Consider the following 13,242-nt stretch of genomic DNA (forward strand, 5'->3'; position numbering starts at 1 on the left):
TGGCTTTGGAGGCCTTTAATATGTAATGATATTTGCAAAGCGATAGAAGAATCCAGTGGATTCTTTGTATAGCCATGTGACTTGCTGGGGCAGTTGATTCTGGTTCCTGCAACTTCAGCTTGTTCATAGGCTGACTCTATTATGTCCATCATCTCAAATCTCAACCTGCCTTTCCGGTGCTTTTCTTGTGTCTCTTTGCCCATGCCACCCCTTCAGTATACATTGTAACCTTATTTAGTGTGTGGACACAGCTACCTACAGGGTTTGTCTGGCTGTTGATGCTGCAATTTAAAGACTCTTTTCCTTAATAAAAATCTCTTTTTTTTTTCTTCCATTTTCCAGCAGATATCTGGAATGATCACTCCTTTCAGACAGATCCAGATTTGCCACCTGGCTGGAAAAGAGTGAACGACATTGCTGGGACCTATTACTGGCACATCCCGACAGGAACAACTCAGTGGGAACAGCCTGTGTCCATCCCAGCAGATCTTCAGGGTTCTAGGAAAGGGTCTCTTAGTTCTGTAACGCCATCTCCCACCCCAGAGAATGAGGTAAAACAGAGTGCCTTTTTTACTAGCTTAGTAGAGGGGGTATAACTTTGTGGTTTCTCTTTAGAGTAGTTACTTCCCTCCCAACAAGTCCTTGAGGTAAGCTTCTTGATTATCATGCATGTTGTATTTGAAATCTCAGTAATGCTTCCTCTTAGTAAATAGTGTTGATATCCATCTTTCAGGGCTGTTTTCATTTTTAATGGCTTTTGGTCTCTTGAAACACCATTCTAGGTACAGAAAGCAAGAGGGGCTGATTAATGAATCATGGTTAAGAGTCCTTAGCACTCTTAGAGGCATAATTTACTCTGCAGGTGCTACTGCATAGAGCTGGCTTAATAAAATATTTACACAGAAAACGTTTCCTGGTCAGGCAGGTTATAATTGCCATGCGTCTTAGTAGCCTTGAGTTCATTGCTAGCATAGAGAGAGTGTCTCCAAGAATAAACTTAGAGTCTTAAATGCCTAATTTCTTTAAAAAAAAATAAGGAAAGTGAGAGATCTGTTTATTTAGTAGAAGTGACCTTATTTTAGAAACATTTTAGTATAATTTTTTGCTATTCCTGAGGGAAGAAATCTGGGTATCTAAAAAAATAATTGAGACATCAAAAATTTTCATTGTCAGATGCCAGAGCTCATGCCTGTAATCCTAACTGCTCAGAAGGCTGAGATCTGAGAATCGTAGTTCAAAGCCAGCCTAGGTACACAAGTCCATGAGACTCTGATCTCCAGTTAACCACCAGAAAACCAGAAGTGATGCTTTGGCTCAAAGTGGTTGAGCGCTAATGTTGAGCTGAAGCACTCATGGCTAGTGCCCAAGCCAAGAGTTCAAGCTCCACAACTAAGCAAAACAAAATTTTCATTGTGACATTTATTGGTATAACAATTCCTATAGTAAGCATTTATGAATCTTAACATGTTGAAGAGAATTATAGTTAAGAAAGATCAAAATTAAATGATGTCCCTTTTTCTTGAAAATTAGTTTTTTTCACACCCAGGCTTTTCTATCTTTTTCTTGTAATAATGGGGGAAGGGGTTGTTTGTATGTTTTTGTTTTTTATTCAAGCCCATCTTTCACTTTGAAGAAATGAAGTACATTTGGATTTCATCTATTACTTACAGAGATGTTCTACATCTTAGCAACTGTTATCTATCCATCCTTTTCTCTAACAGTTGACAGCATACTTGAATTTATTTACTGTCCTCTGTGGGGGGGGTTGTAGGACCTGTGTTCCAGTCACATCCAGGCTATGCAAGAATTTAATGTTTTATTTTCCCAGCCTCAGCCTCAGCTTAGCATCTTTAGAGAGTGTATTGTAGTGAACTTTACCCCTATTGGTAGCGCAGGGCTTTGGTTGGGTTCTTCTTTCTCCTAATAATCAGCCATGAGATTTTGTTCCTTATCACTAGATGATCTTGATAACTTTTCATTGACTTATAATATTCCCAGTCCCTGGGTAACTTTCACTCATTCATTTATTCATCTTCGGTCATGTATATGCTGGGGGATTGAAATGGACCAACACGGGCTGGGAGCTTGGCCTAGTGGTAGAGTGCTTGCTTAACATGCACAAAGCCCTGAGTTCAATTCCTCGGTACCACATATACAGAAAATGGCAGAAATGGTACTGTGGCTTAAGTGGTAGAGTACTATCCATGAGAAAGCTAAGGATAGTGTCAGGGCCCTGAATTCAATCCCCAGGACTGACCTCCTCCCCCCCCCAAAAAAAAATACACACACACACACACACACACACACACACACAAAAATGGGTAGTGGGGAAGGGGTGGAGCTTTAAAAAGTTGAATGGCAAAACCTTTGTATAAATGCTTAAGATAATAAAAAAAAAATTTTTAAAGAACCAACACAGACCCAGGCTTCAAGAACCATGGTTTGAAGTGCTTCCCACCCATAAGCTCTATAGGCTTCTTCCCTGCACCATAGGGGTCCCCCAAGAAGCAGCGCTACCTAGCACCAGCGTCTGTGCTCAGGACAGGCAGAGCTACTCTTCTTACTTATACATCATTTCTCTTGGCTTCTACTAGGATATTTGTTCTCCTGCCCAAACCTTTCATCATGCTAATAAAGTGCATCCAGCCAGAGAATGCCATAGGGAGCCGCCATCTTTAGACTTCCTGTAGTTGCTAGGACTGCAGGTGAGCACTACCACAATCCAGCTTCCATCATGGAGATGGACTCTCACAGCCTCTTCTGCTTAGGCTGACCTCGATTTGGTCTGGAACTGTAAGGCAATGGTAGACTATGTGTCCAGAATGTGCAGGGCCTGGGTTCTATTGTCAGTACTGCTAAAAATAAATGAATAAAAATTCAGGGTATTGTCATTGGCCCTTACAAAACTATAACAAGGTAGAAAACACAACTATTGTTTTTCATGTTTTAAGAAACAGGCCACCGAGTCTGAAGGAAATGAGTGGCCTTGCAGCTGGTAGTAGAGTGGGTATACACCATTTCCCCCTGGTTCTTGTCCTGGGACTTTGCCTTTTTGATGCTATGGCTTTTCATCTCCCTATGGCTCCATTCCCCCACCTCTGCTAATAACCATGCTATATATTGACAAAAATCTTGTTCCTCCGTGGAACTGGGTGAAAAATGGTGGCTTTTTCTCCTCCTTTTCTCCCTCCCTCTTTCTTTCCTCCTTCTCTTTCTTTTTGAGAATATATATATATATTTTTTTTTAATTCAGAGAGACTTATTAGCGATGGATGGATGGATGGATGGATGGGAGCATGGGAGCATGGGAGCCAGGGCTTTGAGCATGCTAGGCAAGCACTCCACTAAACTAAATCCCAACCCTTGGAAGGATTGATGAGATAATCTTCCTTTCAATTGTTTACTTCATACACCTTTTCCCACCTGCATATAAGGCTGCCTGTTAAGTCAAGAACCTAGCAGATTTAAGGGGTCATCAAAATCCCAGGAGAAAATGGATAGGGAGAGGAGGATTGAGGATTGAGCCCAGCCTGCCTGACACCAGGATGTGGAGTCACCAACAAGGACTCAAACCACAGGCACCAAGAGGATTCAAGTACATACAGTGCCAGGCTAATGCCCTATCCTGTAGCTCCCTCATAGAACACTTATACACCTGTTCTAATGCTATTGTCATTCCTTTTTTTTTTTTTTTTAATGGCTCGTCCTGGGGTTTGAACTCGGGCTGGGCACTGTTCTTGGACACTTTTTGCTCAGGGCTAGTGCTCTGCCACTTGAGCCACAATACCACTTCCTGCTTTTTCTGAGTATGTGGTACCAGGGAATTGAACTCAGGACTTCATACGTGCTAAGCGAGCATTCTACCATTAGGCTATGCTCCCAGCCCGTCATTCCATCGACAACAGAAGCAGAAAGGCAGAGCTTGTTTAAGATCACAGCTGTTATGTGGCAGAAGCAACCTGAATTCAGATATGTTGTTCTCTATATTCACCCCCAAGCTCCACACAATGTAGCAGGAAGCTAAGAGACTCTCAGACCTTTTTCTCTCACTTTAAGGGGTGATTGTAACACACAGAAGCCTACTAGAGAATGATTTCTCTTAACATCTCAAGTGCATCATTTCTTTGATCTCTAAATAGAATCAATTTCAATGAAACCCCAAACATTACAAATATCAAAATATTACAGAAGGAAAAAAACACCTTGTAAAATATCATGTTGTAACTATGTATATTAATACCTTTTATTGAGGGGGCCTGGGCACTGTCTCTGAGCTCTTCAGCTCAAGACTATCACCCTACCCCTTCGCCACAGACCCACTTCCTATTTTCTAGTGATTTATTGGAGATAAGAGTCTCAGTTCTTTAATATTTTTAATGCCTGAGCTGGTTTTGAACCTTGATCCTCGGATCTCAGCCTGATGAGTAGCTAGGATTACAGGCCTGAGCCACCACACAGGCTTAATACCTCCCCCCCACACCCTTAAGCTGACTTGAAAAGAAAATCAAGTAAGTGCCAAATCGGTTGACTTGACAAAACTTAGGACTGAAGGCTTCTTTACAGTTTGAAATTTTTACATTTCACTTTCCAAAGTTCACTGGGAACGTGTTAAGCACAGTGGGTAATGTTTCCACAGCGATGCCAGAAGTGTGTTTGAAAGTTTAGCAACTGGCCAGGAAGTATTTATCACTGAAACTTGGCACACCATAGTCTCCACCCTCCCCCATCTCCCCCAAACCATTTATTTGTTACAAATTATCTACCAAAAATGACTTAGATGTCACATTTTAGAGAAAAGAGAGACACAGAAAATATTTTTATGAATAACTGTTGGCCCGCAGCCAAGTCTTCCTTAGAATCTTTCCAAGTGAAGGTGGTTCAGCTCCTCAGCTGAGTGCAGGGAAAGTAAGTCCGGCAGCCAGTGTGGGAGAATCCTCTCTCGAAAGAGCTGGGAGCTCTCCTGGGTCATAAATCACTCTGTCCTGTTGCAATGCTTATGACTTCTTCTATAGGTGCCCAACAGATAGCTCCTCGTAAGGGGCAAAATGTGTGGCCTCAGGACCATGGATTTCATGAGCTCATGGAGTTAGATGACAACATAAAAGGGCCATTCTGTTATCATTTGATGGAATTTTTTGTCCAAGTTAAGTAATCATTACTTTGCAGGGCTGGAAAAACCTTGGAGAAGGACTTAGTGAATGCTAGGGCAGTGTGCCTCAGCCTGTAAGCTGAGGACAGTGACAGGACTTCTAGGCATTGGTAGTCTTGCTTGGTCCTACCCCACTCTGGCCACAGAGACAGATACTCTGGAAATCTGCTTTTAAGTTTTCCAAGAGATTTTTCTGCTGAGGGACAGTGATCCCTCTAAGGAGCCAAGTCTCTCCCCTATTTTTATTTATCTGTCATTCACATTAAATTACTTGGCTACCCAGGAACTGCGGTCTCACCACTCTACTTTCTTTGTTCCAGTGGTCCCCTTCAAATATCAGTATTTAGGGATTTTGTTGTCCCTCCAAAAACCTTCTTAGGAGTTAGCCCCTGGTGCTCTCATTTTGCTTCCTTAGACCTGGTATGTTGTAAAATTCATTAGTCATTTTCTGAGTGGGGGAGAAAGGCAGACTCAAAACTAAGGATGGTGTTGATTTGCTGAAGCAGCAAAGCTAGTCCTAAAGGCTTAGCTCTCCTGTTCTCTAGAGTGGGGCTTTTACCTGGTCTTGCTGGTCACTGGATGAGTGAGTTGCGCAAGCTTTGGCCCATCTGTGGCTGCCTGAAATCACAGATAACACCAAAAAACCCTCTGTACACTGAAGTAGCACAGCAGTCCTCTGACAACCAGGACAGTGGCTGGATTGCTGCCAGTGGGGAGTATACACAATGTGCATTGGGTTACTTCCAATAGAAAGTACACACCATGTGCATATGTCAGATAGCAGAAACATTTCCCAGAGTATAGACAAGCTCGATGGCATGAGTTTTCATCATTCTACACACAATGAGCATAGTCTAATAAACGATTTGCTATTCTGGTAATTTCTCATTTGATATTTTTGGATCATGGTTGACCATAGACAACTGGAACTGCAGAAAGCAAAATTATGAACTGCAGAAAGCAAAACTATGATAAGCAGGGCACTCCCAATAGTGTTGCACTCATAAAAGCCTGGCGTATCTGAAAAAGGAGGCATAGAAGCTTACAAAATATACAAAATCCTCATTAATGCTTCCTGGTCTGGAATTCTGAAATTCTAATATTCCATGTTTTCTGCTGTTTCCATTAAGCCTCTAGTCTTGACAAAATAGGATTGAGATTCAGGGACTCCATAATCGCCAAACTTTTCAACATGAAGAGAGAATAGAGGGTAAATAAGGGAACCCATTTCCAGGGCAACCTTACACTGTGTGTACAGCTAGCACTCTATCTCACCTGCTCACAGTCCATCAGAGGTCTTTTAAGTCCTGTTTGGCATATGAGAGACCCAAGCTACAGGACAGATGAGAGCAGTGTGGAAGTTTGAATCCGTCTTTCCCTTGGGCCCTGATGGCTTTAAAGATGCACACAGACATGGCATAATAACAGCATCCACCAAAGCCACTGCAGAACACCCGATCGCTTTTCTTCCCACTCTGTCCCCAGCTAGTTCAGCCTTCTACTCTCGCTCTCTCTGCATTACAGTTACTTCACAAGATGTTCTGTGTACCTGGCTTAGGGTTTTGTTCTAGTAACAGAATAACACAGATACTAGGTGATTTGTAATAAAGGGTCTATTGGCACAGAGTCCCCTTTAGTGATCATTAGTCCCTTCACCTACCACTAATCCTCACCCCTCAAGGACTGTTTCCATGCTTTCTGGAGGACATAGTCAAATCATGGCTTACCCTGTAGGAAGTTCTCTCCTAGGGACTTTCCTGCCTTCAGCTCCATCCTCAAGAGTAACCTGTTAGCATTGTTAATGGATCAGTCTGATTTTGGCATCTTTTTTCCATTAGAAGGATAGTGCATCATTTTTGCTTAGTTTGTGGAATGGTTTTCTAAATATTCTGGGAGAGAAACATGGAGAAAGTTCTCTGTGATCTGGGTTAGATGATCAGCTTCCCTTAGTGGATCCACATTTGTGCACTGTACACCATACAGGCATGGTGCTGGAGGGCCATGATAGGCACCATATTCTAGCACTGAGTCAGTCTTGGACAGAGCCTCTGAAGATAAGGCTCTAGGCTGTCCCAGAACAAACAAGACCATTGTATCCAGAGTAAGGGCAGGACCAGGACAAGAAGCAAGAGATTCCCCAGCTGTAACTATAGACTCCTAGAATGCCACCTGTGTGGCTGTACAAGCCACTACATTGCCTGGAAGGCTACCCGAGGGGAAGTTGCTGCTCAGAAGAAGATGGCATCTGTCTGCTCAATACTACCCCAGATCTGCCTATTCTTATCTGAGCATGTGGCACACCTGCCTTTTCCTCTTGTATTGCCTTCTCTTCGTCTCTTCTCGTATCTCTCTTACCCCAGTTGCCTAGAGGGCAAAACAGAGTGTCTATGGATTTTCTAGAAACAAAACAAAGATTCTCTGGCTTCTTTTTCATTAGGCCTTATATAGATAAGTGGTAGAGGATTGCCTAGCATGCATAGGCCCTGAATTCCAACTCCAGAATCACAAACAACAAGCCAATTAGCTAAATATAGAATTCGATGACACCCTCTTTCTACTTTTGTTGTTCTTTCTTGTGGGGGTGTGTACACTTGGGTACTATCCCTAAGCTTTTTGTACTCAAGGCTGGCTCTCTGCCACTTGATCCACAGCTCCACTTCCAGCTTCTTGATGTTTTTAATTGGAGATTAGAGTCATATGGACTTTTCTAGCCAGGGCTGGCTTCACATTACAATCCTCAGATCTCAGTTTCCTGAGTAGCTAAGATTACAAGTGTGAGCTACCAGTGCCTAACTCCTTTATTATCTTTGACATTTCTATCCAAGGACTCCGTTAGCTTGAGCCTCCTTAGTCAAGTGACACTTTTTTTTTTTTTTTGGTTGGTCATCGGGTTTGAACTCCGGGCCTGGGCAGTGTCCCTGAACTCTTCAGCTCTAGGCTAGTGCATCTACCACTTGAGCCACAGCATCACTTCCAATTTTCTGGTGGTTAACTGGAGAGGAGTCTTACCTACTTTTTGTTCCTAGGCTGGCTTTGAACCACAAACCTCAGATCTCAGCCTCCTGAGTAGGTAGGATGACAGATGTGAGCCACCCTTTGAAAAGCTGAACCTCATTGAGAACAGAGGTTGCTCGCCTGTCTGACAGGGTGGTAAAGGGGAAACACAGCCATTTCATACATTGTAAAAGTAATACTGACTTGAAGTTTTATTTAGTACTTGATATTTCAGGTCCTTGGCATGAGTCTTTGTTAGAACTCTACAGTGATAACTCCAGACCCTTTTTTTCTGAAAATACAAGCAAAGTTGGAAAACATAAATATTAGGCCCTGCTATCCCCCTAAGGGATCACAGCCTCACTGAACTAACAAGCTCCCCTCAGTTACATTTCTCCACAAAGAATTAGGAGAGTAGCGATGAGTTGATTGTATTCCTGCTCTCTTATTAAGAGAGATCTTTTTGAAAATAAGTACAGTGATCTGAGTTCTTTACATTTTGAACACTGCAGTTCAGGGACCTATGACAAAATAGAAAGACGGCATCAGCCTCCTCAAGTCCTTCAGAGTAAATAACAGCACCTTTCCATACGGGATATTTAAAGTTTATCGCTCTGCGTGGTCTTAGAAACTACATTGATATTATGAGTACCAATTCTGGGTTAGCATTCACAACTCACTTGATGAAAGGACTTCATTTGAAAAATCACTGATCTGAAAAGTTTGCATGGTTGATTTGCCAGATAGGGTCGGTAGAATAGATTTCACGAGGTGGTCCTTGTTTCATTTGTTAGTTTCATTTATTCTCACAAATCTTAGATGAAAGTTAATTGGCCTATTAGGAAGAAAAACTGGTTTTGGGGGATAGGTAAAGGAGCTGTTTCAATGCAGAGATCTCCTATAAGAGCTATCTCCTACAAGGCTATCCTGGACTGCGTGCTTTGTGCAGTACATGTAGTTAGGAAATCAACTTATTTCCACATGTGAATCTCCAGGCAGGTTTGTATGATAAGGAAATACAACTTTTTTTTTATGAATTCGAGGATTTTTTTTCCTTAGGTTTAGTTTCCAGAAGACATTAATATTAGTCTGTGCTCTTTACTTTCTCACCCTTTGTTTCATGTCCCTTTTCTTTTCAACAACAGTAACTTGAACTTTAAATTTTTGTGCCCTTGATCACAGGCAGACCCCATTTCTTAACCAGACACTCCGCATCTGCCTCCAAGAAACAGTCCTATGTGGTTAAAGGGGAAACATTTCCTATGTAATTAGGGATACTAGGGATTCAAAGCCAGTGCCTATGGTTTGCTTTAGGCCACATTTAGAAAATAGCTTGGCTGGGGGCCCAGAGTTTGGCCTAGAGATAGAGTGTTTGCCTAGCGTGCACTAAGGCCCGGGTTCAATTCCTCGGTATCACATACATAGAAAAAAGCCAGAAGTGGTGTTGTGGCTCAAGTGGTAGAGTTGTAGCCTTGAGAAAGCCCAAGGACAGTGCTCAGGCCTGGAGCTCAAGGCCCAGGATTGGCAAAACAAAACAAAACAACTTGGCTGTCTGCTCCTAATAATGTTTCATTGTTTGTTTTGGTAAGTAATTTAAAGTACCAGTTCTCCTGCCCTGGTCTTCAGGTGATGGTTTAGAGAGTAAACTAATATGTTGCTCTTAATTTGTTCCCTAACCCATCCCGTGAATATCAACGCTAACCACAGTGTCTTGTGTTTTTGTTTTTCTTTTCCTTTTCTTTTTCTTTTTTTTTCCTTTAAATCAATGTGCTTTTTTCCTATGTGAATAATTATATGTCTAGAAACAGCCATGGAGTGATTTTGCTGTTCTGAATGGGGGAAAGATTAATAGTGACATTTGGAAGGCAAGTATATTGTCAGATTTTAGATTGTTTAATTTTGTTTTTATGTTCCTTTTTTGCATGGCTATGGCTGTGTATTTTCTTCTCATGAATATCATGCATTCTGCAGAGACAAGTGAAGGGGCTTCTTGCTAGGGTGGTACAGCTCACACTCCCTTTGCCTTTTTTTTTTTTTTTCTTTTTGGTGTGTTTCATCACAAATGACTTCAAGCTGATGACCCAAGATCCCCTGTTTTCCTATCAGAGCAGGTGCTTGCGCAGAGTCAGCACCCAGCAGCCATTGCATGCCATCCTCTGCCTAAGCTCACACACACTGTCTGACTCTTGCTGGGGGCTTTCTCTCCCCTTTGATATGGAACACCTTCTGATCATACAATAACAAAGACCCATTTTCCTCTAGGACCTACATGCAGCTACAGTTAACCCAGACCCCAGTTTAAAGGAATTTGAGGGAGCGACCCTACGCTATGCATCCTTGAAACTCAGGTAGGATGTGAGAAGTGGGTGGCAAAATGTATGGCTTTTGCAACTAGTGATTGCAACAGAATTCTAAGACTAGTTTTCTGGTTTTGTTTTTGTCTTTCTAGAAATGCTCCTCATGCTGATGATGATGATTCTTGTAGTGTCAACAGTGACCCAGAAGCCAAGGTTTGTAAAACAACAAAAAAAACCACACTTTTAGTGGCCAGGTTACATGCTTTCAAAGTAATGACTGTGGATAATGACGTATTTTTGTACAAACCAGCATCCCCAAGCCACATAGTAAGAAATTACTTCCATCTTTCTTTCTTAATCTCTCAGGCACTTTAGGAAAATCTGTAGGTCCCCTGAAATGAGAGGCTATTTCCATTTCCACCAAGACTGCCTGTGTCTCACTCTCTCCATTCTTTGTACAGTGTACTCAGGTCAGGTTGGTGGTTAACAGGCCCAACCTCAGAAGATTTTAAAGATCCCTTAGTCTGCCTTGCAACCATGGCAGAAAAAGGTAACAGGCAAGGCGTGAGGCCCTTCATGTCACCCTCTGCCACCACGGCCTCATACCTCTGCAGTGAGAGGGCTTTGCCGTCCCTATCTACACACAGCTGAAGGCACTGAGGGATGATGAGACTGAGGGACAAGGCAAACTCGTCCCTCTTCCGCTTTAGGACTTTGGATGAGCACCAGTGATCACTGTGGGTATGTCGGCCTGCTTCCTAGGATCTATGGACTAAGAAGAAGGGTCTCTGGCTTGGGGTTTAATGCTGTGCAGTTACCAACTTGAAACTTCCATAATTGGCTTTGAATTCAGACTTTGTAACCAAAGCCCTGGATTATGGAGTATGACCCAGAGGGTTGGGGACTGGGCTTGTTTTCAGTGCCACCACCACACCTACCTGGGTGGTTCTTATCTACCAGCACTCTTGGGCAGCCCAGATCCTGCTAGACCTCTTCATCTCTGCCCCATTCAGTGACTCTTCCTGTCCTCCATGCCTAGTTGGGGTCTGGCTGGAAGCATGGGCAGGTTGGGAGCAGATGTACACACCATTACCTCACACACACACAGCATGGTAGTGGTCAGCTCAGCCTGAAGTGGCAGTACTTTTGGTAAGCTAGCCGATGTCTGTGGGTGAGCCTCTGGCCTGCCCACAGTCCAAGGGTAATATTTGTCCCAGAGTGTACTTCAGTGCACTGTCAGAGGTGACGGGGATGGGGCCACAGGGTGAGGAGCTTCCTGGCCTTCACTAGGATATAGTGCATCTGTCTCACTAGCTGCTGATGTGTGCAGCCAGATGTGGGTAGGGGCCCTTGGCATCTATAGGGGTTTCACTCAATCTGCAAATATTCTTTGCCTCCCCTACAGTGCCTCTTCCTTTAGAGAGAGAGAAAGGAATATTCCAGATTCTCTTTATTTCTTCTGAATCCTAAAGTGATCTGGACCTCTGAATAGAAGAGTGAATAAGTTTCCTCCGTTAGGGGAACACCCACTTATAGGGGTGGTCCCAAACCTTGTCTTCTTTGCCAGAGCTGCCATCTTGCCACCTGGCTCTAAGGAATCTGAGGGACTTGGGAATCTCTACTGTTTCTAGGGACCCACTCTGTCCTGAGCACTCTCGATTAGGACAGTGGGGCTACTCCAGAGCCAGTGACATTCAGATCAGGTCCTGAGGCTGCTGCTGACATTCAGCTCTCTAGAGATACAGCAGTAAGGCTGCAAGGTGGGCTGGAAATGATTTGCTTTGTTATCAAGTGTTTTACAAAGACTGTCAGCAGAGGCTGGACGGGGCGGGGGGGGCGGGGGGGAGAGCTGCATGTCTCTGCCCTCGAGGGCTGGGAAAGCACAGTGTGGAGCTGACAGGAATAGGTGGGAGGTGAGTGTGGACATATAGCATTGGTGGCGGGAACACAGGAACTCAGCAGGTACAGGGGCTCAACGTCTTTTCTCCCTCCTGCCTGTATTGCTTCCTGGATTATCTGTTGCCTTTCTGCTGTCAGTGTGTCCACTCTTGCATCTGTTAGGAATTTCACTGTGTTAATATGGAAGCTTAGCTTTGTCAGAAGTTACTGAAGCTGTGCTTCATTTTTAAGAAAAAAAAAGTTAGCTTTGAATTATTTATATCCTATGTTCAGTAAAAGATTTAAGAAGACCACATACTTTCTTTCAAAAAGTATAGAAAATATAAGTGAATAGTCTGTGTATCAATCCTGGCTGAAATAATACAGAGAAAAGGAAGAGCAATGTAAAATACCCCAACCAATTTGGGGGGATGTGAACCCCAACAGTAGAGTCACCAGCACTCAATGAACCAAGCTAGTTGTCATTTTAATAGCAGTGCAGGGGCTGCTCTCCACCTTCAGGCGGAGAGCAACCCTGAGCTTCAGTGGGGCTGAGCTTTTAAAGGTAAACACCACGCGCAGGTGATCATAACTGCACAGGTGGATGACACTGGATGATGTGACCTTATGACCACAGTCAGTAACCACAAGGTGGTCGAGCAGGTTAAGCATTTTTACCAAAAACAAAAACATAATTTGGTAGCTAAGCCTGCCAGGTTATTACAAGAAAAAAAATATATACCCAGCTTTTGAGATCAGTTTCTGAAACTAACCTGCAGGTATGTGCTTAAAACAAGAGAATTCCTGTTTATAGTCTCTGACTTTGCATAGTCCAACTTAGAGTTGTTCAACGTCACAGTGATGATTCTTGAATTTTGATTTCTCCTCTGGAGTAATGAAGTACAGTGTGATGCTTACTTGAGT

The 13,242-nt window shown here is 43.1% G+C and overlaps 1 protein-coding gene across 12 annotated transcripts in view; it reads left to right on the plus strand.

The window, feature by feature from the left end:
- Positions 1-13,242, plus strand: part of Apbb2 (amyloid beta precursor protein binding family B member 2) — a 268,672-nt gene that overhangs the window by 172,375 nt on the left and 83,055 nt on the right. For 8 of the 12 annotated variants that reach the window (XM_090343669.1, XM_090343667.1, XM_090343668.1 and 5 more), the window contains 4 exons: positions 343-551; positions 9,946-10,008; positions 10,406-10,491; positions 10,593-10,653. In XM_090343669.1, coding sequence (XP_090199795.1) covers positions 343-551; positions 9,946-10,008; positions 10,406-10,491; positions 10,593-10,653 — 419 coding nt within the window. The remainder of the gene's footprint in view (positions 1-342; positions 552-9,945; positions 10,009-10,405; positions 10,492-10,592; positions 10,654-13,242) is intronic. The other 4 variants (XM_090343676.1, XM_090343677.1, XM_090343673.1 and 1 more) reach the window with 3 other exon arrangements.

This window comes from Megascapheus bottae, chromosome 13 (assembly GCF_031878675.1).
Source record: "Megascapheus bottae isolate mThoBot1 chromosome 13, mThoBot2.hap1, whole genome shotgun sequence".
Classification (NCBI taxonomy): domain Eukaryota; kingdom Metazoa; phylum Chordata; class Mammalia; order Rodentia; family Geomyidae; genus Megascapheus; species Megascapheus bottae.